The sequence below is a fragment of the Cibotium barometz genome, chromosome 8 (assembly GCF_041138505.1).
Source record: "Cibotium barometz isolate CiBa-2024 chromosome 8, ASM4113850v1, whole genome shotgun sequence".
In the NCBI taxonomy this organism is placed as follows: Eukaryota; Viridiplantae; Streptophyta; class Polypodiopsida; order Cyatheales; family Cibotiaceae; genus Cibotium; species Cibotium barometz.
This window is the reverse complement of record NC_141053.1, coordinates 53,170,472-53,198,457: the sequence shown is the minus strand read 5'-3', so window position 1 is coordinate 53,198,457 and position 27,986 is coordinate 53,170,472. Positions and strand designations below refer to the sequence as shown.

Here is a 27,986-nt window from a genome sequence, read left to right as displayed (position 1 = left end):
TACCGCTACAAAGAATACAACAGTTTGTGCAGGTCAAACAAGAGTGCTGTTTTTGGTAAATTTGTGTTGCAGACAAGATGTCAAATGATGGAATAAACTAGATTATTACAGAGAAGCTTGACAAAAACAATTTCCATGCTTGGAGGTTTAGATTGACAAATTTTCTGAAGGGAAAAGGTTACTGGGACTACATTATTGAGTGAAGGTGAACATGGGGAGGCACCAGAGATACCAGAGGTTAATCCAATTGCTGCAGATGTAAAAGAATTCAAGGATTGGAATCAAGGAGCAAGGAAATTCATGTATTGCCTTTCTATTAGTATACATAAACCATGATTCCGCATATATAGGATGCCAAGTCACCTAAGGAGGCATGGGACACCTTGGTGAAGCTATATGAAACCAACTCCAAGGCACGAAAGATTCAGCTAAATAATGAGCTTCATACTATGGAGAAGAAAAATATGTCTATGAATGATTATGCCTTGAAGATCAAGGGCATTGTGGAATCCCTTGCATCAATTGGTGTTTCTGTGTGCTGAATAAGGTGGAAGTGTGTCTACATGGTCTCGGGCCACAATACAAGGCGTTCAAGACATCTATTCAAACTAGGGAGAACATTCCCAACTTCATAGATTTGGTGTCAATGTTGATCATTGAAGAGAAGATTTTGGGTGAAGATCAATAGTCTTCATAAAACAAAAAGCAGCAAGCCTTCTACACAAATTCAAGTAGAGGAAGAGGTAGAGGGCGTTGTGGACGTGGCCAAGGTGGTGGTCGAATAGGTAATTAGATTTATGGTCAGTAAAACAGCAACAGTCCCAGGATTCGCAACAACAACGCACGGGTGGAAGAGGCCAGTTTAGAGGCAGGGGGAGTCAAAGAGGTCGTGGTAATTGGCAAAGGTAGCATAATGATACATGAGGCTATTTTTATTGTGTGGTAAGCCTGGACATTTGCAAGCAGATAGCTATAAGAAGCAAAGTGACATGTGAAATGGAAAAGTGTAGCAAAATAACTATGCATCCTCTAGCAGAAATAATGAGGATAACGAGAGGTTGTTTGTTATGCAACATGTAGTGAATGCTGTGTCTAGAAATGATGTAGAAGCATGTAAAGATGATGTATGGTATGTTGATTCAGGTGCTTTAAACCACATGACAAGTCATGGTGAGTGGTTCAAGGAAGTGAAGCGTCTTGAAAGACCAGGTTTTATTTAAACACGGGATGACACTGCTCATCCGATTGCCTATGTTGGAGATGTGCCATTGTCTATGCAGGATGGTAAGGTGAAGTACCTTGTAGATGTGCTTCATGTTCCAAACATTACAAAGAATCTAGTTTCAGTTGGCTAGATGATTGAGCAAGGTTTATAGGTCCGGTTTAACCCTAATGGCTATTATGTAGAAGACTTTAAAGATAAGTGCAGGTTAGTTGCAAAAGGCAACAGAGTGGGAAGAATGTTTACATTGAATGTAAATATGCCTGAAGTGAGTGCTTCAATGTTTGCAAATGGTTTAGGAATTGTTGTAGATACATACATTTGGCATAAGAGACTTGGGCATGTAAATGTGCAAAGAATAAAGTCTATGCAAACTAAAGAAATTATGACAGGGCTGCCTAAGTTTAAGCTTGAAGGTATGCAGAAAGTATGTGAAGCATGTCAATTTGGAAAGCAAACAAAGCATTTATTTCCACATGACATAAATGTGAGCAAGAATGTAGTAGATGTTGTGCTATCAGATGTATGGGATCCTATAAAGATTATGTCTATGGGTGGCTGCACAAGTACTACGTTGACGAGGAAAGTATAGGTGTATTTCATGAAGGAGAAGAGTGAAGTGCTCACTCATTTTCAGAATTTTAGAGTGATGGGGCTGAAAAACAAACATGAAAGCAGGAGAGGATACTTCTTCAATGAGTTCTCTGAATTCTTGCGAAAGAATGGCATTCATAGATAATTTACATGTAGATACACTCCGCAAACAAAATGGAGTTGCTGAGCAGAAAAATAAGCACATTGCAGAGATAGCACGAGCATTGATGGCAGAGAAGAATATGCCGCATAGCTATTGAGCTAAGGCTATGTCTACAGCAGTTTATATCATGAACAAGACTCCTACTATAGCCATACATGATGTAACGCCATAGGAGAAGTTTACTAGAAAGAAACCTCATTTGTCTCACTTGAAATTTTTTTGAATGTATTACATATGTGCACGTGCCAGATGAGTTGCGTACTAAGCTAGATCTAAAGGCAGAAAAATGTATGTTTTTTGGGTATTCCCTTGAGCAAAAGGGATATAGATACTATAATTCTGCTACACATGAATTGAGGGCAAGCAGGAATGTCATATTTGATGAGATGAGTAGTTGGTATGCTGTAAGTGGAAATATGGTTGCACAAAATGCAAGCCAGTAATCACAATCATTGAGTGGACCAGGAGAGTCCTCATCTAGTGGTTCTGTTGATAGACCATGGAGTGATAGGCTGCGTCATAATACCAGTCCTGGAAATATAGTTGGTACAACATCACATAAAGGCAAAGAGAAAGTGGTTGAGCCCCTTGGTGTGCCTGATATTTCTGCAGGGCGTTCTCTTGTGTTAATGGAGAGTCTGTTGGCTCGGAGATGAGCCTTGATGAGGAGCTTGGGATTCTAGCAATGAGGACAGCTGGTGCAAAGAAGGCTATGGAAGCCATGAATGCAAAGTTATGAAGATCTAGAAGAGTCAAAAACCCTGTCTAGATGTTGACTTATGATGGTTATGTGGCACATCACTATGCTTATATGCAAGAGCAAGGGCAAGAGCAAGAGCAAGAGGAAGTCCAAAAGGTCCGCTTCTGACTCTTTGGAGGAGGAGGAGGATTCTTATCACTCAACTGCAAGTGAGGAATCGGAGGAAGATTGCAAGGCATGGTCAAAGAGCAAGAAGGTAAGAAAAATAACCAAGGAATTGGCTACAACCATGGCTCAGTTGACCAGTGAAGAAGCGAAGTCCCCTCCTAAAGTACGGTCAGGCACTTGGTGTTCGAGGTGTCAAAATCATGGTCACGGAGCCGAAGAATGTAGCTTAAATGAGCTCTGGTGTGCCATCTGTAGAACCGCCACACACAACACAGAAGCATGTAGATACAACGGGAGGCCCCTGTAGTGGTGGCCGTGCAACCCACCCCACCAATGGCTCTGCCAGATCATTATCGAAGGCCACCGTTCTGCCCACGTGGGAATTTTCCTCCCAGGGATGTGCTCGGTACTCAATGGCCCACTTTCACGTGTTTTTATTGCCATGCCCCAGGCCATGGAAAATCTAAGAGTGAGATCTAGAGGAAGCACATGGCTGAGGTAAAAGGAGTTGAGGCTTCAGTATCAGGCCCACCGACAGTAAATGTTGTGGAAATCCAATAAACAGGCGGACCACAGAGGTGGCCAATCATCAACCATGGCGGTGACAAGATCTATGCAACCCGAGGCTTTGGAGGCAGAGAAAGAACCGACCTTGGATAAGAGGGGGAAGCAAAAAGTTGTCACCTAGCAAGAGCAAAACAAGGTACGGACAGAGGTGTCCAATTGGGTGAAAAAGCAGCATGTCAGAGAGGCGTTGTGGAAAAAGGAGCCGAAAAGACCCAGGTCGATCTGTCTACAAGAAGCCAAAGTCATTATACCACCGATGAACCCAGATCAGGGGGGCAAAATGCTCTTTTCACAACCAGATAGGAGCCAGGAAGAGGTGCGAATACACTGCGGCCGAAAAAAGGTGCAGAGGCACGGCATCTGCAGGAAAGCTGAAGTAGGCTCACAGAAGTAGAAACACAGTCGTACAATGTGTGGGAAGATATGAAGGGATAGCAGCCGATCCATATATTGGTGGACATCTCCTCACGTTGGCGCCGAACTTTAGGGAGCAGTTACTACTATGCGACCTGATGCCCCAAGAGGAGAAGACAACACCCTTGTAGCTACTAGAAGCCATGCACATACAGAGGACACAAACTCTGCCGAGGGAAGCCCCGATTTATGATGAAGCCATCATGATGATCTAGGTCAAGTTGGCCGGAGTGGACATAGCAGCAGTACTATTGGATGGTGGATCAGGAGTCAACATTTTGTCGGATACAACATGCTGAATGCTCGGGTTGAGCATATGGGATCAAGTTCCGTTCACCCGTAAAATGGTGGATCAAAGGCGAGTTCACACTGGAAGTCTCTGGATTCACTTCCCTAGATTGCAGTAGTGGTGCTCTACATGGAGGACATAAAAGGTGCCTACCCGATGTTACTGGGCAGACTGTGTCTCAGGCAGGCAAGGATTAAGCAAGACTGGGATGCGGATAGGATAACTATCTAGTGAGGAAAGAAGAAAGTCAGGATTTTCGTAGCCAGACGATGATGGAGAATCCTTCTCGGCTGAAAGTAGCCGAGGGAATAAACATGCTAGAAGGATTAGACCTCGATGAAGAGGAGGAATATCTCCACCAAAATGCAAATCTAGTTAGCTTGTTCGAGGTTGATGTGGTCCGGATAATGGAGAAATACCGACCAACCCTTCAGCACAAGCATGAAGTTGTCTCGGATCAAGCCGATCCGCTGAGCAAAGGGCAATTTTCTCATGAGGCCAAAGATTTTTTTGAAGCCTTAGTTGATGAAGGTAGTACCCCGAGTTTGTAGCAAATCATTGCAGCAGAGAAAGCCTTTGAAAGAGACCTTAAGTGATCCAAAAGATGAACTAATGGAGATGAATTTGGGAATAGATGCCAACCTGAAGATGGTTAGAGTTAGCGCCAAGATGGATGCTGCATTCTGGGAAGAAGTTTGAGTGTTGCTCACGACCGAATGCTGCATACTCTGATCCTTCCCCTGGAACCTTTCCAAAAATGGGGCGTAGACTTCGTAGGCCCATTTAAGCTGCCAACCCGATTCACCGCCGATAACAAGTATATAATGTGGCCACCGACTACAGCACCAAATGGGTGGAAGCCAGCCCTCCAAGATAACACGATCAAGTCCACTGCCAAATTCATTTATGAGATGATCATTAGCCGGTTCGACTGCCCGATCAATCTGATCAGTGACCAGGACAAACACTTTGTGAATGATGTCATCCGTCAGTTGGTCACTCGTCGCCTCATCATCCATAAGAGATCCACAGTCTCTTATCCGCAGGCCAACGGTTAGGTTGAGTCCACCAACAAAATTTTGCAACACATCCTCAAGAAGCTGGTCAATGAGAATCGCACAGATTGGGATGAAAAACTGTACTCAGTGCTATGGGCTCTGCACAGCTTATAAGGTCTCCACTGGGATGACTCCGTTCAAACTAGTATATGGCACTGAAGCTGTTGTGCCCATGGACTTCTTAGTGCCGAGCCTTTGGATCGCCATAGTCGAGAAGTTAAGCCCCAAGGAATCCTTGTAGCATCGTTTGGATCAGCTCCTCCAATTGGACAAAGATCGGTCCAAGAACTTCTTTGTCACTACAGTCATCTAGAAGCGGAGGAAGAAATGGTTCGACTGGCATTCCAGGTTTCTGTTCAAAGAAGAAGATCCAGTTCTCTTATTCTAGTCTCACGGATGGGTCCGCATCCGGGAAGCTAAAGCTAAGGTGGATTGGACCTTTATGGATCATGGAGAGATTCTATGACAGAACATTCCTCCTCGAGATGCTCACAGGCGAGCACTTCTAGAAGTCGATGAACTGCTACCGCCTGCAATTGTACAATGGGCCAATGCCACCTAATCCGTTCATTTATGTGGTAGCACTAATAACCCACTACCTGGGAATCCATCACATTAATACGGGCACACTTCCAAGAACAATCATCACATATTCGCATGGTAAGTCGAACAATTTGATACCCCTTCATCATGGTTATTCGACGGCTACATGGAAATCATGCATGCTACATCGCACGCGGTAACTATTTTTAGGTTATCGCGCACTGCAGTTAATTTTTTTGTATCTATCTGTTTGCATGCAATTTCTCTTCTCGTGCAAAGCAACCACCCTGCGCATATGTTCTTAGCTCTTTACGAGTTTGTGCCTTGCCTGCAACTCTCATCTCTCTCTCTCTCTCTCTCTCTCTCTCTCTCTCTCTGCTCATGCAACACTGTTGCCATATACAAAGGCAGTGATGTGTGTGAACCCACATCACTGTTGCCATATATAAAGGCAGTGATGTGTGTGAACACACTTAGGACCGCCGAGGCACTTTTTCCCTCTTTAGGAGGTTTTTTCCCCCGGCTTGTATATACGCCCATCATTCTAGGGCTAAATTATCTTTTGTACATTGACACAATCTAACACTTTGTGTTGTGTGCATTCTTGCTGCTTCTTCTCCAAGCTTTGTGTGCTTTCCTGCAACCCTAATTCCAACAATTGGTATCAGAGCAGGCATCGGCTCCCAGGGCTACGCCGCCAACACCCTCCGACTCACGTTCTCCGATTGAAGTGAGCTTTCATGAGCGCTTCCAGGTCCCTATACTCTGCAAATAAGCCTGTAGGGCTTGGCGTTCTCCGATTGAAGTGAGCTTTCACGAGCGCTTCCAGGTCCCTATACTCCGCAAATAAGCTTGTAGGGCTTGGCGTTCTCGGAAATCGCATCTGAGGTCATTTCGGGCTCCGTTTTTGCATTTCAAGTTCTGCACAGGTGTTTTCGTCATTTTCTGCAGAAATTTCGACAGTGCAGTTTTCTGCAAAACAGGCATACGTACTCTATTGTGGACCGTGCTACATAGCACGAGTTGTTTTCTATTCAGTCTTTGCTTCATTACAGGTAGCTTTTGCATCAGTTTCAGTTAGTGGCCATGGCTGATAACAACAATGATGTATTTCGCATGTTATCTGCTGATGACAAATTGGATGGAGACAGCAACTACCCACTTTGGGCATACATGATGCAGCATGTTTTGGTTGCAAAAGGAGTGTGGAACATTGTGCAGGATATGGATGTACGTCCAGGTTCTGTGGATGTAGGATCTGTTGAGGATGTTGTGGGTTCTAGCAGCTCTACTATTGCTGCTGTTTTACCCACTGCTGAACAAGCTCGTTGGGATGGTAAAGATGCACAGGCTCATGCCTTGATTGCACTTTCTGTCAAACGTAACATCACCCCACATATTCGTTCAGCTAAAACAGCAAAACAGGCTTGGGATATTCTAGCTGGTTTGTATGCAGGTCGTAACGAGGCAAAAATTGCTTACCTGCGTAAAGAGCTAGAATTGAAGATTATGCAAGAAGATGATGACATGAATGTTTTTCTTGCTGAGATTAAAGATCTCAAAGAACAGTTGATTTCTGCAGGTGAGATTATTCCTGATCATTCTCTTGTGCAGACTGTTCTTGATGCTTTACCTGGCTGAGACATATCAGACTTTTGCTTCCACGTGGAGACTTCTTAATGAGGACAGACCTGATGCTGTCAAGTATGATACTTTAGTCAACAAGCTCTTGCAAGAAGCGCAGTCCAGGCAAAACAGGACCAGGCAGTGTGCAGTTGATCAAGCATTTATTGCTGCCCAGCAGCAGCAGAGAAGAAGTGGTAAGGCAGCCCCTTCCACTGTTTCTTCTCCTATTAGTAGGTCTGCAACTTCTTCTCCTTTTACAGGTAGCAACAATAAGTCTGAGAAGGCTCTTGATAAAGGCAAGAAAAAGACCAGGTGCAACTATTGTAAGGCAAATGATCATGTCATTAAGAATTGCCCTAAGCTAAAGGCTAAAGAGGCAAAGAAAAAAGAGTCAAATGCAGCCACAATAGCGGATGCTTCTACAAATGCAGATTTTGCAAATGTTGTGCAGGATATAGAATGGGCGTTTAGCGTGTATTGCCAGTATGACCCATCTGTACATGATGCATGTTTGGCAGTTTCTGTTGACTCTAATGTATGGTATTTTGACAGTGGTGCTACAAAGCACATTACCTCGCATCGTGATATGTTCACTTGTCTTGAGACTGTCTCTAATGGAAATACTGTCACATGTGCCAATAATGCTTCTTACCCAGTGAAGGGCGTTGGTAAAATTATGCTTACTGCTGCAAATGGCAGCGCTTTCACACTTTCAGATGCTTTGTATGTGCCAGGGATAAAGAAGAATCTATTGTCTGTCTCTGCACTTGCTAGACTTGGATTTGTAGTCAAATTTGTGGATGACAGATGCACTGTTCATGATTTGACTTCTGGTGATACAATTATTGCATCTGGCACCTTGTTTCGTGGGCTGTATAGGCTCAATTCTTATGACAAGTGTGTGGAAGATTCAGCAAATGCAGTTTCTGATGAAAAGGCAGTTTCAGATGCAAAACTATGGCATGCTCGTTTTGGTCATCTGAACTTTGCTAGTTTGCTGCGTTTGCAGAAATTTGATATGGTTGCTTCATTGCCCCCTCTTGAGGCACCATTGAAACATGTTTGTGAAGGCTGTATTTTGGGCAAAATGCAGCGTTCTGCGTTTCCAAAGGATGGTTCTGTGCGGGCCACTCGCAAATTGCAGCTTGTACATAGTGATGTATGTGGGCCTATGCAAACTCCGTCATTTGGTAAACACTTGTACTTCGTGACTTTCATTGATGATTACTCAAGGCATGCATGGGTATATCCACTGAAGGCAAAGTTCGAAGTGTTTTTGTGCTTCAAACAGTTTTTGCATATGGTTGAAAATGTATCCAATTGTACTGTGGGCACCCTCCGTTCTGATCGAGGGGGGGAGTACATGTCTAAAGAGTTTGATGCATTTCTGGCTAGTCGTGGGATAAAACACCAATGTACAGTGCTGTACACCCCTCAGCAAAATGGTGTTGCTGAGAGGAAGAACAGGTCACTTATGGAGATGGCACGATGTATGGTCAAGAGCCAAGCTTTGCCACATGCGTTTTGGCTTGAGGCTGTCATGTGTGCTGCATATGTACTCAACAGGTGTCCCACTAAGGCCTTGCAATCTATTACTCCATATGAAGCTTGGCATGGCAGGAAACCTTCTATTGGTCACTTGCGTGTCTTTGGTTGCTTGGCCTATGCTTTAGTGCCTGTGCAACAACGTAGAAAATTGGATGATAAGGCTGCCAAATGCATTTTTGTTGGCTACAGTGCTGAGAGCAAGGGTTACAGATTGTATCATCCGCAGTCAAAGCGTATCTTGATTAGTTGAGATGTTGTTTTTGTGGAAGATGCTGTGCAGCCTTTGTTATCATGTACCAAAGAGATAGGTGTAAGCTCACAGGATGTATTTGATACATTGTTGCCTCTGTTTACAGGTGGGAATTCAAATGTAAGTCCTAATGAGGCAAATATTCAGCCTATGCAGATTTCAAACGACATCATAGATCAGCCTATTTCTGCTGCAGATTTACAGGATATAATTCATGAGGATAGGGCTGAAAATGAGCAGGCTAAAGGTATGCCTAAATGGCTGGTGCAAACCTTGCGTGATAGTAAAATTGATACACCTATATCTAGTCGTACTCGTTCAGGTTTTCAACATGCCTCTTATGCATCAGATTGTTATGCTTTGGCTGTGTCTAGTATGTGTGAAGAGGAAGAACCTCTTTCATTTGATGAGGCACAAAAATCAGAAAATTGGTTGGCTGCAATGCAAAGTGAATATGATGCTATAATGAAGAATGGTACATGGTCTTTGTGTGATTTGCCTATTGGTAAAAAGGCCATTGGATGTAAGTGGGTTTTTAAGTTGAAACGAAAGCCAAATGGCAGTGTTGATCGCTATAAGGCTAGACTTGTTGCAAAGGGTTATGCTCAAGAAAAGGGCATTGATTTTGATGAGACCTTTGCTCCCACTTGTCGTATGACTACCATTCGTAGCATTTGTGCATTGGCAGCTCATAATGGTTGGAATGTACATCAGTTGGACATAAAGATTGCATTCTTGAATGGAGATTTGCATGAGGAGGTGTATGTATCGCAGCCTTGTGGTTTTGTTCAAAGAGGACAGGAAAACAAAGTGTGCATGGTGAAAAAGGCTTTATATGGTTTAAAGCAAGCTCCACGAGCTTGGTATGAAAAGATACATGCATATTTGACTGCACATGGTTTTCAGAATAGTCCAACAGAAAGCACTTTGTATGTTAAACGTGTGGATGATGTACATCTAATCATTGCTCTCTATGTCGATGACATGCTGCTCACAGGACCAAATGAGAGTCATATTGCTGATTTTAAGGCTGACTTGAATGCTTCTTTTGAGATGTCAGATTTGGGGCATTTGCGTCATTATTTGGGGATACAATTTAAGCAGTGTGATGGAGGTATTGCTTTGTGTCAGACAAAGTATATTGAGACATTGTTGCGGAGATTTGGCCTTGAAGACTGCAAGCCTATTGCTACTCCAGTGGAGACAAGTTTGAAGTTGAGTCTTTATGATGTTAGAGATCACTTTGATGTCACACTTTATCAGACAGCTGTTGGTTGCCTCATTTATGTATGCATTACGAGGCCGGACATTCAGTTTGCAGTCTCACAGGTGAGCAGGTTTATGCATAGCCCAGGGTCTCAGCATTGGAAGGCAGTTAAACGCATCTTTCGCTACTTGAGTAGCACCATACATCTTGGGTTGTTTTATCCCAAGGGGGGATCGTTGTCGCCAGATTTACATGCATTTTCGGACTCAAATTGGGCTGGTTGCTATGACACAAGAGTGTCCACAAGTGGTTTTTGTTTCATGCTCGGTAGCTCATGCATATCTTGGTTGAGCAAGAAGCAACCTACTGTGGCCACTTCTAGTTGTGAAGCTGAGTACAGGGGTGGCCTTCACACTAATCAGTGGAGGGATATTTTTAAAGAAGACCCCACCTGCCCCAAATCCAAAAGTAGCTTCTAAGATAGTGCAACATTGTATTTGGAGGGTGTACTTTTTTTAGCATTCTTTAGTGAGTGCTTTTTCGATTTCAGGCGAGTAGTTTCTCTCTCTACATTTCTTGTCTACCCTTCTCCCTCTACTATGACACCTACGAGATGTTGACCACTATGCACCATGGGACACTATCATTGTTGCAACTCATTTACAAAGACACCATATTATGATCTAAAACTTCCATTACATTCCAAATCAAATTTTACAAGACCACCGCATTACATGACAAACACCTTGGAGTACTTGAACACATGCAACAATACATGAAAGCATGTGTGTATACAATGTTGTTTACTTCCATGGGCCACTATCATTGCAACTAATTTAGACAACACCATATTATAATCTAAAACTTGCAATGTATTCCAAAGCTTATTTACAAATCATAGCATTACATGACAAACTCTAGCCAAGTTGTTGAACACACGACTATCATTGCTACTTCTTCATAAAGACACCATAGAGAGATGCAACTTCCATTATATTTCAAATAAAAATAGCAATACTATAGCATATTATGATAAACACCTGCGACTCTATTAAACACATGCAACACTATATGAAACCATTTTGGGCCTCAACTATCATCTTCGCCTTCTTCGTCTACCCTAAATTTGCAATGAAGGTGGCAACTTCACCTCGTGAAGAGGAGCCTCCTTTGCCTCTTTAATGATGCCAAAATCTCTCCATACCCAATGACTACTGCTCGACTCTTGCTTTCATCTCTACCATGTTCTTGCTAGCAAGGTCTACCATTTTCTCTATTGTGAGCTTCCTATAGAGCTCCTGCACTTTAGATGTTGTTGTCCATGCCTCTGATCTAGGTTCCTTTTCTTTGAGGTGCATGAAAGATTGAAGAGCAAGGCTTAAGATGCTTGCAAACGTAGTAGTATTAGAGGGATTGTAGGATGAAGCGATGATAAAAGAGTATACAAAGAGCTTATTGCAATTAAGGGGGGCGCAAGGGTGTGTTGAGGGATTTGTGAGCCCTCATGTGGTTGCCCAACGGCCTTAAAGCCGTTGGACAGCCACAGGCCACGCCGCGTGGCATGTGCCGCGTGCATGGCATCATGCATATGCCATGCAACATTGCCACGTGTAATGCCCGAGCTTAGGCATTACACGAGAGAGAGAGAGAGAGAGAGAGAGAGAGAGAGAGAGAGAGAGAGAGAGAGAGAGAGAGAGAGAGAGAGAGAGAGAGAGAGAGAGAGAGAGAGAAGACATGAGAGAGAGAGGGAGAGAGAACAGAGATAAGAGAGAGAGAGGAGGGAGGGAGACAGAAGAGCGAGCGAGAGAGCGAGAGAGCGAGAGAGAGAGAGAGAGAGAGAGAGGAGGGGAGAGAGAGAGAGAGAAGAGGGGAGGGAGAGAGAGAGAGAGGGGGGGAGGGGGGGAGAGAGAGAGAGAGAGAGAGAGAGAAAAGGAGAGAGGAGAGTTAGAAAGAGAGGGAGAGGGGAGAGGGGAGAGAGGAGAGAAAGAGGAGGGACGGCGAGAGAAGAGGGGGGGAGAGAGAGAGAGGGAGGGAGAGAGAGGAGAGAGGAGGGAGAGAGGGAGAGAGGGAGAGAGAAGAGAGAGGAGCGAGAGAGGGAGAGAGAAGAGAGAAGAGAGAAGAGAGAGGAGAGAGGAGGGATGGAGGGAGAGAGAAGAGAGAGGGGGGAGAGAGGGGGAGAGGGAGAGAGAAGAGAGAAGAGAGAAGAGAGAGGAGAGAGGAGGGATGGAGTGAGAGAGAAGGGAGAGGAGGGAGGGAGGTGAAATGATGCAGGGGAGAAGAGAGCTTGAGCTCTTGCAAGCACACACACACTCACACAAATCCTAGAAGAGAACACACAAGGTGCGAAGCTGAAAATTCTTCTTCTTCTTCACACAACAAAAGAGGTCTACAAAGAAGATAAAGTGACTAACACACATAATAGAGTATATACAACAGGTCCATAATGTGAACACGCTAAGTGAAGTGGGAAAGTGTGGACTAGTCGGTGTAGTCCAGTTGTAGAATCTCTGGCGAAGATATGTCGGTGCCAGCTACCAAACCCACCAGTGATGTAAATGTTGAACGGTCATGCAGGAGCCTCGTGAGTGTCAGCTCATGTTGAGCTTAACATCTCAAAACTCCCCCTCGAGCTTAATTCTAGCTCATGAACTTTAAGCATATCTCGAAATCTGCAGAGCTTCTCAGCTCCCAAGGCCTTCGTGAACATGTCAGCAACCTGATCCTGTGTGTTGACATATAGGCCAAGTCGATGTCACCTCCCAAGACTCTCTCCCTGATGAAGTGGTAATGTACCTCAATGTGTTTTGTCCATGCATGGAAAACTAGGTTCCTAGCCACTTGTATACTGCTAATATTGTCACAATATATGACAACCTTTCTCTCCACATGCAACCCCAAATTAGCAAAAGTAGCTTGCATAACCAAGCTACCTCACATGCTCCCACCGCAACTCCTCTGTACTCTATCTCTGTACTCGACAAGGCAACTATGGGCTACTTCTTGTTGCTCCATGTCACAACAGCACTCCCTAATGAAAACATAAATCCACTAGTAGATCTCCTGTCTGAGATGCTGCCTGCCCAATCTACATATGTGTACCCATATAGCTCCAATGGTACACCTACTGCATAAAACAATGCATAGTCAACAGTGGCCCTCAAATACCTAAGTGTGCGTCGCACATTGTCAAGATGTGGTTTGTGCGAAACCTGCATAAATTGGCTCTCTAAGCCAACAGTGTAACTCAAATCTGGCCTTCTGATCGTGACATACATTAAACTCCCCACAATCTTCATGTACATAGTGCGATCCTCCAATACATAACATGTATCCACACTAAGCTTGCCATTTTGATCTAATGGCACCGAGATTGAATACAATCAGCCATCCCATACTTGGACAACATGTCCAATACATACTATCTCTGTGATAACCAAATACCCTCAGGTGTGCGAATGACCTCAATTCCTAAAAAGTAGCACAAATCTCCCAAATCCTTCATCTCAAACTTCCTTTTGAGAAGGCTTTTTACATGCTCAATCTCATCCAAGTTGTCACCCCAACAATAGGATCATCTACATAGATGGTGATGATCACAATACCATTATCACTCTTGCGCACATACAAACAGTGATCTGCATCTGCCATATGAAAACCAATAGTGACAAGATACTCAGCAATCTTGTCAATGACATGCTCGTGGAGCTTGCTTTAGTCCATATAAAGCCTTACGAAGCTTACATACATATTCCACGTGACCTGTATCCTCAAAACCAAGTGGCTCATCCATATACACTTCTTCTTGCGAGTTACCATGCAAGAACACATTTTTTACATCCATCTAATGTAAAAACTAGCCTTTAGCGCTGCAGCCATCGGCAATCACAACTCTCATAGTTGCCATCTTTGCAACTGGGGCAAATGTCTCCTCATAATAATCAATCCCATGTGCCTGAGCATATCCTTTGGCTACTACCAATCTAGCCTTGTACCTCCTTATACTACCATCACTGTTATGTTTCACCTTATACAGCCACTTACAACCAATAGCATTCTTGCCTTCAAGCAATGGCACCACATCCCAAGTCTCATTTCCATACAATGCATCCATCTCCTCATCCATAGCTTTCTCCCAACACACATTTCCAATAGCCTCATCAAAACATGTGGGTTCTACAACCTACACAACTTTATCCTACCAAAATGCGCTCTGCCCTAAGAGCTAATTCAACCAACTATTCTAGACTCATGGTGACAAGATCCGCACACCAACTACTGCCCTTTTGAGCTGCTTGCTTAAAGCCCTTCATGAAATAGGAATTGAGGATCTCCTCTGCAGGAGGCCGATTGGTTGCTTCCAATCTTCGGAGAAGCTTCCAAAATTTAGCAGCATAGTCTTCCACCATCATGAGGCTTTTCTAGTTCATTCGATAGAGCTTATCAAGCACATGCACTTAGGTCTTATCTTTTCTGAATCTTTGAAGAAATGCGTCTAAGCATACTCGTACTGAGCAACCCAGAGAGCGGCACTTTTTTGTAAGGTGGAAAAATGAGCATACTCGTACTGAGCAACCTAGAGAGCGGCACTTTTTTGTAAGGTTGGGACAAAAGTGGCTTTTGAGGTTATGGTCCACCGATCGGGGACGTTCACGTGCCAGGCACTGTCAAAGAGAAGGATGTGAGCATCCACATCCTCCAAGAATTTCTCGGAGAACTTGGGATTCATACTTCCTAGGTATTTCATTGCAATGATGATCGTTCTTTGCTTGATCATGTTGACAAGCTTACACAACAAGGTTGATGGAGGTAACTGACTAATGACTGGTACAATGCTCTAAAATTTCTTGTATCTTTGTATCTCATCTTCTTCACCTTTCTATGTCATCTACCAAAATATTAAGAGTACTTGGACATGGATAATCCTTATTTTTCTACCCTGAAAAGTGGAATTCCCACTACTTCATTAGTTGAGGAGGAATTACTATGATCATTTAAAGAAGGACTTTAAGACAATAGATAAAGGGCCTGCAACATTTGAACTTTCGAGAGCATTGCTATATGTAACTGTTTTCCTACCACCACAACATAACCTAAAGAAAGAGAGGAATCCAACATGTATTGGTCATTTCGTTCTACATCCACATGACAAACTAGCTTGATTAAAAATGGTGTTTTTGTGTGCTCATTGACAACTACATTCAAGCTTTTTATGGTTTAGGTGAAAAGTGTCTCAAGAGGAAGATTCAAAGTGGTGACACACTTAATCTCAAGAGAAAGAATCATCCGAGCCCTAGCACAACCAAATAGTTTGGATTTTTAGTTATGTGGACAATGTCTTTTTGGGATTATTAGTTTGGATTGTTGTTATGTGGATAATGTCTTTTTGGGATTGTTAGTTTGGATTCGGGAGCTAGAATTACTATTTTTGGATTGATATTTTCGTTGAATTGAGCATTGATATGTTGTGTTGTTAATGTCTATTGAAACACACGTAATCTTAAATGTGCTTTATCATGCATGTTATGAGAATTCTATGTTGTTTTTCTTTTGAGTTACAACTACAAGACTGGTATTATGATTTATGATTAAATGTGCTTTATCATGCATGTTATGAGAATTCTATGTTGTTTTTCTTTTGAGTTACAACTACAAGACTGGTATTATGATTTATGATTAATCATATTATAGTTACAGAACATTGTTGATCATATTGTTGATAATATTACATTTTTGGAACATTGTTTTTAACGGTGGGCAATTAAATAGTAAGTTGAAGTGAATAAATATTTATCTAGTTTTGAAATGTAATGGTCATAATAGTCTCCTCGTCATGGTATGTTGTATGCCTTTTACTCTTTATTAGATTTTTTTGTCTCAAATGCTAGTTCACTTATATATTATTTTATATACAAGGAACTAGTTGTGATGAGCTTTTTAAGCACACAAGAGACATGAAAGATCCAAAAGCCTGCCATTTTTAGAAGCTCACAAAGAAAGCTCGCGAAGCAAGCTTTCCAAAAAATCACACCTATTAAAAACACTACTTTTTAGAGAACATGTGTTTTTTTTCTATTTTTTGTGATCCACGGCCATATTCATGTTAAAGTACATTTATAATATCATTTTATAACAAATCCTAATTTGAGCTAAGTGTGCTTTCATAATAGTATTTAAATTTAATATTTATCTTTAAATTTTGGTGAAATTAATAATACAACTCTTAGATATGGAGTCATTTTTCCATGTGATATATGAAGGAAAACCACTTATACTATTCATCTCTTAGATATGGAGTCATTCTTTTCATGTCATATATAAAGAAAAACCACATGTCTTAAAGGCTCCACATTTATCTTACCCATGATGTTTTCATGGAAGTGCATCCTTGGATTTCCCGAAAAGGAAAGTTGTTATGAAACTAGTATATCTCCATATTTACATTAAGAAAATGCTCCTAACTTTTCCAAAAAATATCAAAAATATTAAAGGAGTTAAATCAGAGTTTAGCATGTAATCCATCAATGATGGAGGTCCTTCTATAAACCAACATATGCTATATCATGTTTTTATATATCCTACAAAAAACATTCAATCGTTCCATGACACAATGTACTAAAGAAGATGTGATCAAATATCCACACAACATAACATCCCTTATTACTACACCAAACAGTCACCAGATTCAACTCCCTACAAAAGCAACTCTAATGAACTCTAATGAAGTAGCGTGCCACCCATCTCTCATTCTAATTTTTGGCTGTCTCAAATATATACCCACCTAGCTAATGGAGTTAATTCATAACTTGGCTATCCACTAGAAAACATACTTTAAATCGTCTTCTAGTCATAAGCAAAGTTACAAATTACCAAAAAAAGACTTGAAATATTATTCCAATCATAAGCAAAATTACAAGTTATAGCTTTTTCAAGATTAAATTCAAATAATCACCAAAGAACATACTTGAAATCTTCCTATAACCATAACCACAATTTTAAATTATAACATTTATCAAGAATAGTTACCAAAAGTAACATAATATAGTTGAAGAACTACCCATACTTGAGCCTCAAGGTAGGTTAGCTCCTACTACAATTTAGGGTTGTTGAAACATCTGTATTAAAAATTATTTTTTGATACAAGAACATGTTTTTGTTATGATAAAGGCCCAAAACATGCAAAAACAATATGTGCCTGCAAGAAAGTTATGCCGTTCTTCTTGTGTCTCCCTTTTTTGGAAATATATGCACATGGACTTGGGTCCTCACATTATGTACATTATATTATCCCCTCTTTCTTGAAGATATAACATTAAAGATTGCATGTCGTGGAGGTTCTACATTACTCATAATGGAAGTTTACATGGAGAGTGTATTGTCAATCCTTTTTGTTACCTCCTTAAATATTTTATGCCTATATTTTGATTTTCATGCATAGTAGACTTAATTATAAAATTGGGTAGCTAAGTTGAGCCTCCTTCATTTGTGTTCGAGTCAAGATCTTACCGTAGCCTTGCTAAAACATCTATTGTTGGGTCTAGTCTTCGAGCCGCAAATGTAACTTCCCATTATGTGTGCACTAGCTCATTGCCATCACGTCCTCACTCCTTTGTCACACCAAAATGCTCCTTGCCAAAGGGGTGAAGGGAGAGTTCTCTATGCCTTGATGGAGGCATCAAGAGATTCATACCCATGATGGAAGTTTACATGTGTTAATACTTTTTGTCGCCTCCTATTCCCTCTAGGGGCTCTATGTAGATAGTGTCCCCTCCTATTCCTTCTTCCTCTCCTTCAGGTATTTCTATCAGGGTTAATTGGTTCATGGGAGTTACCTTGGGAATGGGTGGCTGTGGCAACATTGGAGGTGGTAGAGGTAATTTGAGAACTCTTAGCACTCCTCTTTGAGGCAATTTCTACCCCAGATGTGGTGCGTTAGCAAGCATGGGCCTTACCAGTGGAGCAAGCAGCAAAGATAAGTGATGAGTGGATGGAGCTATCGACTAGTGGTTGTTGTTGCTCTCTTTAAGGTTGATTTTTGTAGCAATGGGCACTATCATGGTTTCCTACCCTCATGCAATAGGAACACAAGATTCCTATGGGTCTTAGGTGGGAACATTCTGTGCTTGTGTGTTAATACATCATATTGAACAATAGACCAACTCATGTCAAGGGTATAGATGCATTTGTCCTATGTTGTCCTTTCTTGACCCAACTTTCCATTGCTTTATAGTATCTGGTTAATAATGCTAAAACTAAAAAGTGGGTTATTACACAGCTTAAGATAAGATTCATGTGTACACCTACATTAGACTTAAAAATGAAAAGTGGGTTATTTTACAGCTTAAGATAAGATTCATGTGTACACCTATATTAGACTTAAAAGTAAAGGCATATTAATTGCTCAATATTGAAACTCATGCTACCTTATAAAGTTAAGGTTATTATCATGGTGAGAATAAAACAAACATTTCTCCTCAAGATTATAATCTCTTTCTTAATCATCTTCATTCTATGGACAAGGGCATAATAGATAGAGCTTTAAAATTATTGAAGATTATATTACCACATAGATGATAGGAACAAACCTCTTGTTCTTATTTTAATAAGATGAGAGAGTTTCCTTTTTAAAAATTATCATACTTAGATTCAAGGAGCATTTAAGATGAAAGAGTTGTCCGTTTAAGCATTATAATAATTAGATTCAAGGAACATTCAAGATAAGCATGCACTCACACACATGTGGAGGAGACTTGGATAAGGAATGAGAAATTAGTTCCTTTTAGGGATGCAATAAATAAATTAATAAAAATCATGGCAACAATTATTTTAAGTTTAAAATTTTTGATTTCTTGTTTGTACATATCCTTCATGCACAAGTATGTTGTCACTTTATCTTTATGATGACTATGCAATCAACTAATCAACTATTTAGGCATACCCTAATTAAAATTTTGGTACAATCGTGATTATCTAGGTAGAATATGCAAAATAAAGCTCTTGAAAAAAAAATATATTTGGTTTATTTTTCCTCAATGACATTCTCTTCCTAAGAAAACTTTATAAAAAAAGATATCATGTATATGCTGTTAGATAAGGATGTACCTTGTTTGTGCAAGGATGTTGTTTAGCATCATGAATTATATATTTCTACATCGGTTAGCCACTACCTCTCTTTACAAGTGGATGATGATGATGACACATGTTTTTATTATTAGGTTGCATACGTTTACTTCTAAGATATTCCCCATATATAAATTCAAAATGGGAAAATATTTGAAAGAAGAGACTTCAACTAGGAGCTTTGTTGTATTATAAGTTTTAACCATATCCATTGATTATATACAACCAAGACATGCCACTTGATATAAAGTACATGTCAAAAAAGTCATGAGGGTGCAAGGGAGGCAAGTCTGTCAAATGAACAATGTATAATACCAAGGTGTACAAATATGAAAGATTTTACAAAACAAAGACAAGACAATACATATGGAGATTTTGAGTAACTTCTAATTTCCCACTTTTAAAGAAGGCCAAACCTCAATGATAACCTCAATGTGGATAAAAAAATTGGTCATTCTAGCGTATCATGCACAATGTAAATGGGTGAAAAAGATGTTAGAATAAAATTATTGATTTTATTCCACACGTCTCAATTGAGTTCATCATCTACTAGTGCTTATATCCATCCATATAGCCCATAAAATGTTTGAAATAGTTGTGGATGGATGGTGTTGTCTGATGGTGGTGGTAAGTGAATTTGGAAGAAAGACACTATGTTGCTTAGTTTGGGGAAAGCTTAAAATTGGTTTTTAAAAGGAAAGCTCCATCTTAGGCCTTCCATAAATCTATAAATGTGCATAATGTGCAAGGCCCTTTATGCCTCTTTTGCCTTGAAGGACTTAGACATTACACACATGTTATGAAATATCTAATGATGGGACATGGTGTATGTGATCTTGGATGGTGAATGCTACCCTTCGACACTTGTGATAAACTGCCCATCATCAAATTGGCCTCATAAGTAGAGCAACATACGGTTTCATTGCTATTTTCTTGTAGCTACGTGCTTTCTATTTCACACACTATTATTAAGCATGAATCCCATCATGCTAATTGGAGCGCCTTGTTAATGATTTTTTTAATTACGATTTCTATAGAGCAAATACTAGTCAACCATCATTCTTTTATATATCATGTATCTCTCCCAATTTAGCTTTGACACATAGGTAATGCAAAGTGGACATGGTTCTAAATATGTGTAAACTCTTTAACCACTCCACATCCTATATAAATGTATACTTCCAGGCTCCAACGAAATGGTTCTAAATATGTGTAAACTCTTTAACCACTCCACATCCTAAATAAATGTATACACCCTTCCAAGTTCCAACGAAAGGGTAGCTATCCTTCAGCTAGTTGAAAATTCAAAATGGCCAATTGATAAGGAATTAACTTAGTTGAAAATTCAAAATGGCCAGTTTCATAAGGAATTAACTTAGTTGAGAAAATGAAATATTAATGTAAAAACTTTCAAAAAGTAAGGGTGTTTCTGGGGCTTCAAGAAAAATTAAGAGAAAGTGTGTGTTTCCTAAAAATAAAATTATAATAGATGATGGAAATGTTGAATTTTGATTTCATAAATATTAGACTAGAACATTACTAGCATTTCAAAGGTTTCATAGCAAGGTTTCAATTTAGTAAGGATCTTCTAATATCTTCTCATTATGGTAATTTGTAACGTGTCAATGTAGGTATCTCTATTGGGTGTCTCGAGAGGAGGAAGTCTCAATTTGAAGTTTTTGTCCTCAGGCCCTTTACTCTGTATGCAACCATCACAGAGCTCTCTCTCATGTGTATTTACTATTGTTTGTAGATGTCAAGGGGAAGTTTTGTGTGTGTGTGTGTGTGTGGGCATGGGAAAGCGATGATTTCAACCTACCTAAGGGAAGTTTTGTGTGTGTGTGTGTGTGTGGGCATGGGAAAGCGATGATTTCAACCTACCTAAGGGAAAACCCTCTCTCTCTCTCTCTCTCTGTCTCTCTCTCTCTCTCTCTCAACAAATCCCATTCTTTATCTCGTGCATGCTAAGATATCTTTCTCTAGGTTGGCTAATGTACCATGGACATTAGAGATGTTGGTGTAGGCAACTGGGGTTGGAGGATTATAGGTGAGGAAGGTGTAAGGACGGGTAGGAGCCATAAGGAGGGGGAGTAGTCATGATGACATGCGTTTGTCTTTGGTTCTCATGCAGACTGTGATTGAGAGTCCCCATGTGTAGTAAGGTTCAACCTTCACATAGGAAGGTTGGACCTTAGGTGCTATTTTTAATGCCCATGGTGAGCAGGCATCATTAATTAATAGCACCTTTTGCGGCGGAGAGCGGGCATTACTTAATATCCTTTTCACATTTGACCCAATAAATTATACCACCTTCATAATATATATATATATTTAGAAAAGTATGATGTTACATATATATGATGTAGGCATTAATTAATGTAACCTTAGGATTCTAAGGTGCGGTTGCTCCCCTTCTTCCCCTTCAAAGCACTTGTAAAACAAGAGCTTTTACGATGTTCATAGTTGAGGAACAAGAGCGCTTCATTATTTTGTAACCATCTCAACACACACACACACATACACATACATATACATATACATACATATACACACATATATATAGATATATGTGTGTGTATGTGTATATACATATGTATATATGTATGTATGTGTGTGTGTGTGTGTGTGTGTGTGTGTGTGTATATATATGGGCATAGAGAGAGAGAGAGAGAGAGAGAGAGAGAGAGAGAGAGAGCTTCTCTAGTTTTTGCTTTAAAAACTCTAATGTCTACCATGTTCCCACCCTAGAGAAGAGACAATGCTGGGATTGCTCAAGAGCTCACTAAAGAGAGAGAGAGAGAGAGAGAGAGAGAGAGAGAGAGAGAGAGAGAGAGAGAGGCAAGGCCAGAGATTTGGCGTGGCCACCTATCTCTGTGTATGGTGCCACTCGTAAAGGAATCCCTACCAAATGATCGACTGGTTTTGATGGTGAAAGATGACCTTTGAAAATAGTGGATGTTGATTTTGTTACCCTATATTTGCCCAGAGGTTTGTTCATCCATGTGACCCTATATTAGCCCAGAGGTTTGTTCATCCATGTTAATTAATTAATGGAGGATATTTGTTCATCCATGGTGATTAATTAATGGAGCCATATTACAAAAAACTATGAAAGTCGAGACGCTTCCAACACAATGGTGGAAGAGGGGAGGGCTTTCTCATTAGGGGAAAAAGGTGGTTGAGTTCACCAACACTTCACGTGAATCTCTCACAAGATACCTGCCGTCCTTGCACACTGGCCGGTGAAAAGGTTCCCTTCCCTCTCTCTCTCTCTCCCCCCACATCACATAACATTATCATGATGGGAGCACGCACCTCATCAAGTGCACCATATCCGCCAAGTTGCCCACGGTCTTCATTTTTATCATTCCATCTCCATCCCCACTGTCGTCTGCTTTGCTTATCCCTTGATGCCTGCCTCGGCCCCTTCGCTTTCAACCCTCTCCTTCTCCTTCTTGCACAGAAACTCACATTTTCTACTCTCTGACAACAACAATAACACCAAAGTTACATAGCACACACTTCCTTGTCAGCCTCCGCGTGCCCTTTGTTGTGCAGACAGAGCTTGCATCTCTCTTTTTTGCCCTGCTTTCTGTGCGACCCATCTGCACGCAGCCTTCAAGAGTTGAGCCCACCACCAAGGTGTGTTGAGGGTTACCTCACAGCAGCATGCCACACATCCTTAGCTGCAGGCAAGGGTGATCAACAGGTGCGCTTCCCTGCGTTCGTTCCATCTTGAATCTCGAGTCAATCGGGTATTTCTACATTGGGGAGATGGGAAGCTAGGGTTTGTTATTTCCATTTCATCTTGAACGATGAGCAGAGGGCTTGAGAGTGCATTCTATGTGGGCATAAGTGTAACCATGGCTCTGAACCTTGATCACATGCCAATTATTTCATTTGCTAAGCTTTGGATCGCGTCCTATGTGAAGTTTTTATGGGGTTAGGATTGCATCTTATGGAAAGCATAGCTAAGGTTTGGATTGCATTATATGTGAAATATTGCCAGGATTTGGATTGCGTTACATGTGAAGTTTTTCTAGAGTTCGGATTAGGTTTGCTTCTTATGTGAAGCATGGCTAAGGTTACTTAGGAAGCATTGCTAGGGTTGGGATTGCATCTTATGTAAAGGCAAGGGCTAGGATTGCATCTTGTGTGAAGGATCTCCAGGGCTTGGATTTCATCTTATGTGAAGTTCCATCTCTGTGAAGCACGAGTATGGTTTGAATTGCATCCTTTGTATGTATGGCTAGGATTTGGGTGACATTTTATGTGAAGTGTGAGTAGGTTAATAATGGAATGCTGAAGAATGCATTCCTAAGTTGTGATCGGTCTTTACGTGTAGTCTATGTTGATATATGAGGCTACATGCGCTTTACGTCAATGTAAGTGTAGCCAAGGGCTTTAACAGAGAAAGCCCAAGAAATTAATGGTTTTATGCAACTTATTAATATCATAGGCTGCACAACCTAACTCACAATCCGTTTTTGTTTTGGATAACTCTGTTTCTCTTTTTTGCTGTTATGAGAAACTTCATGGGATTGTGGTGTTTGCATTTGCATGCAACAGGACAGAAATTGGAGACGGGCATAGAAAGGATCTATCTTGTTGTTGCAAAGCCTGATCAAGCCAGAGATGGGAAGACTGTTTTTGGTAAAACTGGATGGAAGGATTTATAGTTGTCGCTTCTGCCAAAGCCACCTTGCCAGTAGCGAGCAGCTCGTCTCAAAGGTCTGTCTTCTCTATGGATTTATTCAATAGTGCAGTGACTGGTGCTTGTGGAGTGACATTGTGAACCTAGATTTTAGTGGGGGAGGTTTATGACGACATGGAACATTCCCCTCATCATGCGTGTACTGCTGGTGTATTGTGCTAAACTGTACGTTTATCCATGACCCTCTCAGGTTATCTATGCACAAGTGTGTATATTTGCATATGAATACACTGCAGTTATTAGTGTACTAACCTAGGTAGTAAGACTCATTCAAGGTTTCTAATATCCTAAGGCTTTAATCATTTCACAATTATTGCAATAAAGGCATTTGTATATCTCAGAATTGGAGTGGTAAGGGTCTTGACAGACACCTCCCCTGTTCATTGGATGGTGGGGGTGGATCAGACCGGGGAAAGCCCCCTCCCGCCCCCCCCCCCCCCAGCGGGATGGGTGCCATCTTTATTGGGCAGGAATTGTGTTTGCAAAGACCCTAAGTTAGGTGAATCATGATAAATTTCCATGTGTTCATTAGCAGGTGCTGTTTGCGTTGCTATTCAATCACATACTCTATACTCTCCTTATTGGCAGTGCAGCTGGGTCTTGACACTTCAAAAGACAAAAGATACCGAGACATAGTTTGGAAAAGAAAACCTTCATAAAGGCTTTAAAATGATGTTTAGTGCTTGGCTTCAAACTGAATCAGCTAGCTCATGGTGAGTGTACTTGTTCCAGGCCTTTCATTGCCGGCAAGGGAAGGCTTACCTGTTCAAGACAGTGTAAGCTCTCCTATCAGTCACTTCATTACATTCTTAATGGGTCATATGCTTGGTTTCAAGCCATGGAAGGTACTGTACTGATTGGAGCTGCTGTGTTATTACTTCTGCAAATGTGAAGTGCTTCAAGTGGCATTGGTTTTTGCAGAGTTAACGTGTTAGAAGGCCCTAAAGAGGAGCGGATGATGACAACAGGATCGCACACAGTCTCCGACATTTACTGCAATTGCTGCCATCAAATAGTTGGATGGAAATATGTAAGTAATCGCATGTGCAAGAAACCCCATCTCCAACTATTTCTGTTACTGCACTTCTTGCATGCATGGGCTTGCATTGAATTGTGAGAGTGTTGTTACCATTCTTACCCCTCTAGCCACATGTTGGATGTGCAGGAAAAAGCATACGAGAAGAGCCAAAAATATAAAGAAGGGAAATTCATATTGGAGCTGTATGTATCTTTGCAAATATGGATGTTTGTATGGGCTTTAGGGTTTACTTGAAGACATGCAGTATCGTCTGTTGATGCCGGGTTTAAGTGTCACTATATTTGACAGGTTAAGTGATCACCTTTTTTCAAAATTTTGGTTGCAGAGCAAGGATGGTAGGTGGTGATTGTGGCGAGATTTATGGAGAAGCTCATCCTATTGTTAATGATGCAGATGTCTAGTTTTTCCCATCATAACTTCTTTGAAGTTAACCGAAATATTCGCGATTTTCCACCTGCAGCTAGTAGATTTAGATGTTCAAAACTGGCTGATTTCAAAACTTTTTTGTTGAATGTCAATGGCCTGAAATGTAAAAACTTGCCTCCTCGCACCTTCTTACAAATATATTTGGCAGACTGACAGCAATGCTCTTTACTATACAAATTACTAGATCTTTGAGTTTCAGTAAAAATGTTAGATTCCTTAAATTTTTTTTTGGGAGATGATATTTGTTCTTTTGTTTTTGAGATTATCTTATCGTTTGCAAAAATTGGAGTTGTTTCTCTGATATTTCAAGCTGATTCAAAGCACAATTTTGCCTTTTTTGAGACTTCTATCATGTATGAATAAACCTTACAAACACGGCTTCTGGAGCAAAACAAAACCTCATCCCAAAATGTAAGCTGATCTCAACAATATGGAGCACAAAGGTGCCAAGAGAGTCATGTGGGGGTCGATGAGAAAAAGATCCCTTGGTCCCACTTGCTTGTGAAAACAGTGTGCTTTGCATGCGCAAATCTGGAAGGTCTTGTATACGAGTACATGTGGCCATAAAGGTGAATAATATCTCCCCATATAGTACAAATGCTCTGAGTGTCGTATAATGTGTGTTCTCAAGTGCTTCTATGCATTTGACCCTCCAACTCTGCCAAGCTGTGGTACTAGCGATGAGCTCCCAAATAGTATCAATCCCTTGTAGAGGTGGTCTATATTGGACACGAGGAATGTCTTGTATCATGTAGCATTGGGCCTCACCTTTGCATATCATTATGATAGTGTCTTATCTCTGGCCACGTCAGGTGGTGGCTTATAAGTGGAGGACGAGGCTTGGGAAGTTCTTTTGTACCTACTTCCATCTTATTTTAATATATTTTCTAGCTTTTCTCCCAAAAAAGAAAACTATGATCATTTACACGATCCAAGGGCCACATTAGGAGACGGTGTGGACATGTTCAGCAAATGTCTTCCCCTACTGGATCTCAGCATGCTGCACAACGATGGGTGATGGTTTGGGATGGCAGGTGTTGCCCAGACCCCCATCACCGCGTTGGCGCCTATGCACTTAGTGGAACACCCTAACCCCTTTGCATCCCTGGCTACACATGATGATGACTTTGCACAGGATGAGGGTACTTTTTGCAATTGGGTTGTCATGGTGATGAGCTGGGATGCATTGCACAACAGGAATGTAATGATGATGATACGTCATGTACAGCATTGCAGCCTAATGATGACCCTACTTTATGCTACCCTTCTCCCATTCTTGAGAAGGGACAGGATTTCTCGTAGCTCGAAGCTCCGGAACTCCAATTTGCCAGATCCGAAAAAGAACCTGCAAGCAGCAGAACCAGAAGCACCGGAACACGAATCAGAAGAAGAACCGATAACCCCACTTCCACCACCACACCTCCACCTTTTACATTACAACATGCTTCAGTGACCAGTTGTCATGGTGAACATTTGGAAGGTGTATAAGCATGGATTCAATGGAGCACAAATATGATGGCCACCTATGGACAAGAGCAAATATAAGTAGACAATCATTTAATGACACTATGAGAGTCTATCAATGCCTTGGGATGTTACAATGCAAGAGCCTTATTGTCCAAATTATCAAAATATTGGCACTTACAATTAAGTCTACTTCAAGGGTTCATTGGCTGAGAAGTTGACAGTGGGTATGCTGATGATGTGGACACACTAAGGTGATTTGTCACTTTTGCAAGATACTTGCTGCATGCATTATGGTGTGCCAATGTTCAGTATATTATGTCATGCCCTCAAATGAGAGTTATAAAAGATTAATGATTCATTGTGGGAAACATAAGCATGTAATAGTACAACTAGGGACATCTAAATCTGCCATTGAGAAGACACCAAAATGTTAGTTTAGTGAGCTATTCGAGGAGATAGGAGTGTTGGCCAAGGAAGGTTCAGATGATAATATCCAAAGAATTAATAATGTCTTCAATGTTGAAAGAGGATAGGGTTGATGATGCAGTTGGGGATATTGAATTGACTAATTTGTTGGAAGAAATGGCTCTCTAGAGTTACCCTTGTTTGTCAATGTGTTAGTAACGTCAAAATTGTTGGTGTAGTTCTTTAGGTACTTGTAATTTGTTTTTGGATTGTAGATTAAGAAGTATTGTTACAAATGAAAGAAATAAGGCTTTTCCAAGTGGGGTTGGCTATGACACTATCTTGCTATCAAAGAGGAAGTCAATGTATAATTTCTTCCAAGGAAATAGGTTCCCTAGATAAAGGCTACCTAGTGAAAGGTGTTTTGTATTCAAAATCTCAAGTAAGGATCCAAATTTAGGTGTGGACT

The 27,986-nt window shown here is 41.0% G+C and overlaps 1 protein-coding gene across 1 annotated transcript; it reads left to right on the top strand.

Annotated features, from left to right (window-relative positions):
- The first annotated feature begins 22,735 nt into the window (after window positions 1–22,735).
- On the top strand, window positions 22,736–25,850 carry LOC147636398 (protein yippee-like). The gene is made up of 6 exons (XM_086801834.1): window positions 22,736–23,175; window positions 24,036–24,197; window positions 24,913–24,956; window positions 25,102–25,210; window positions 25,346–25,401; window positions 25,545–25,850. Exons 2-6 carry the CDS (start codon window positions 24,102–24,104, stop codon window positions 25,618–25,620), a joined length of 381 nt encoding a protein of 126 aa, XP_086657960.1. The 5' UTR covers window positions 22,736–23,175; window positions 24,036–24,101; the 3' UTR covers window positions 25,621–25,850.
- Window positions 25,851–27,986: the final 2,136 nt, after the last annotated feature.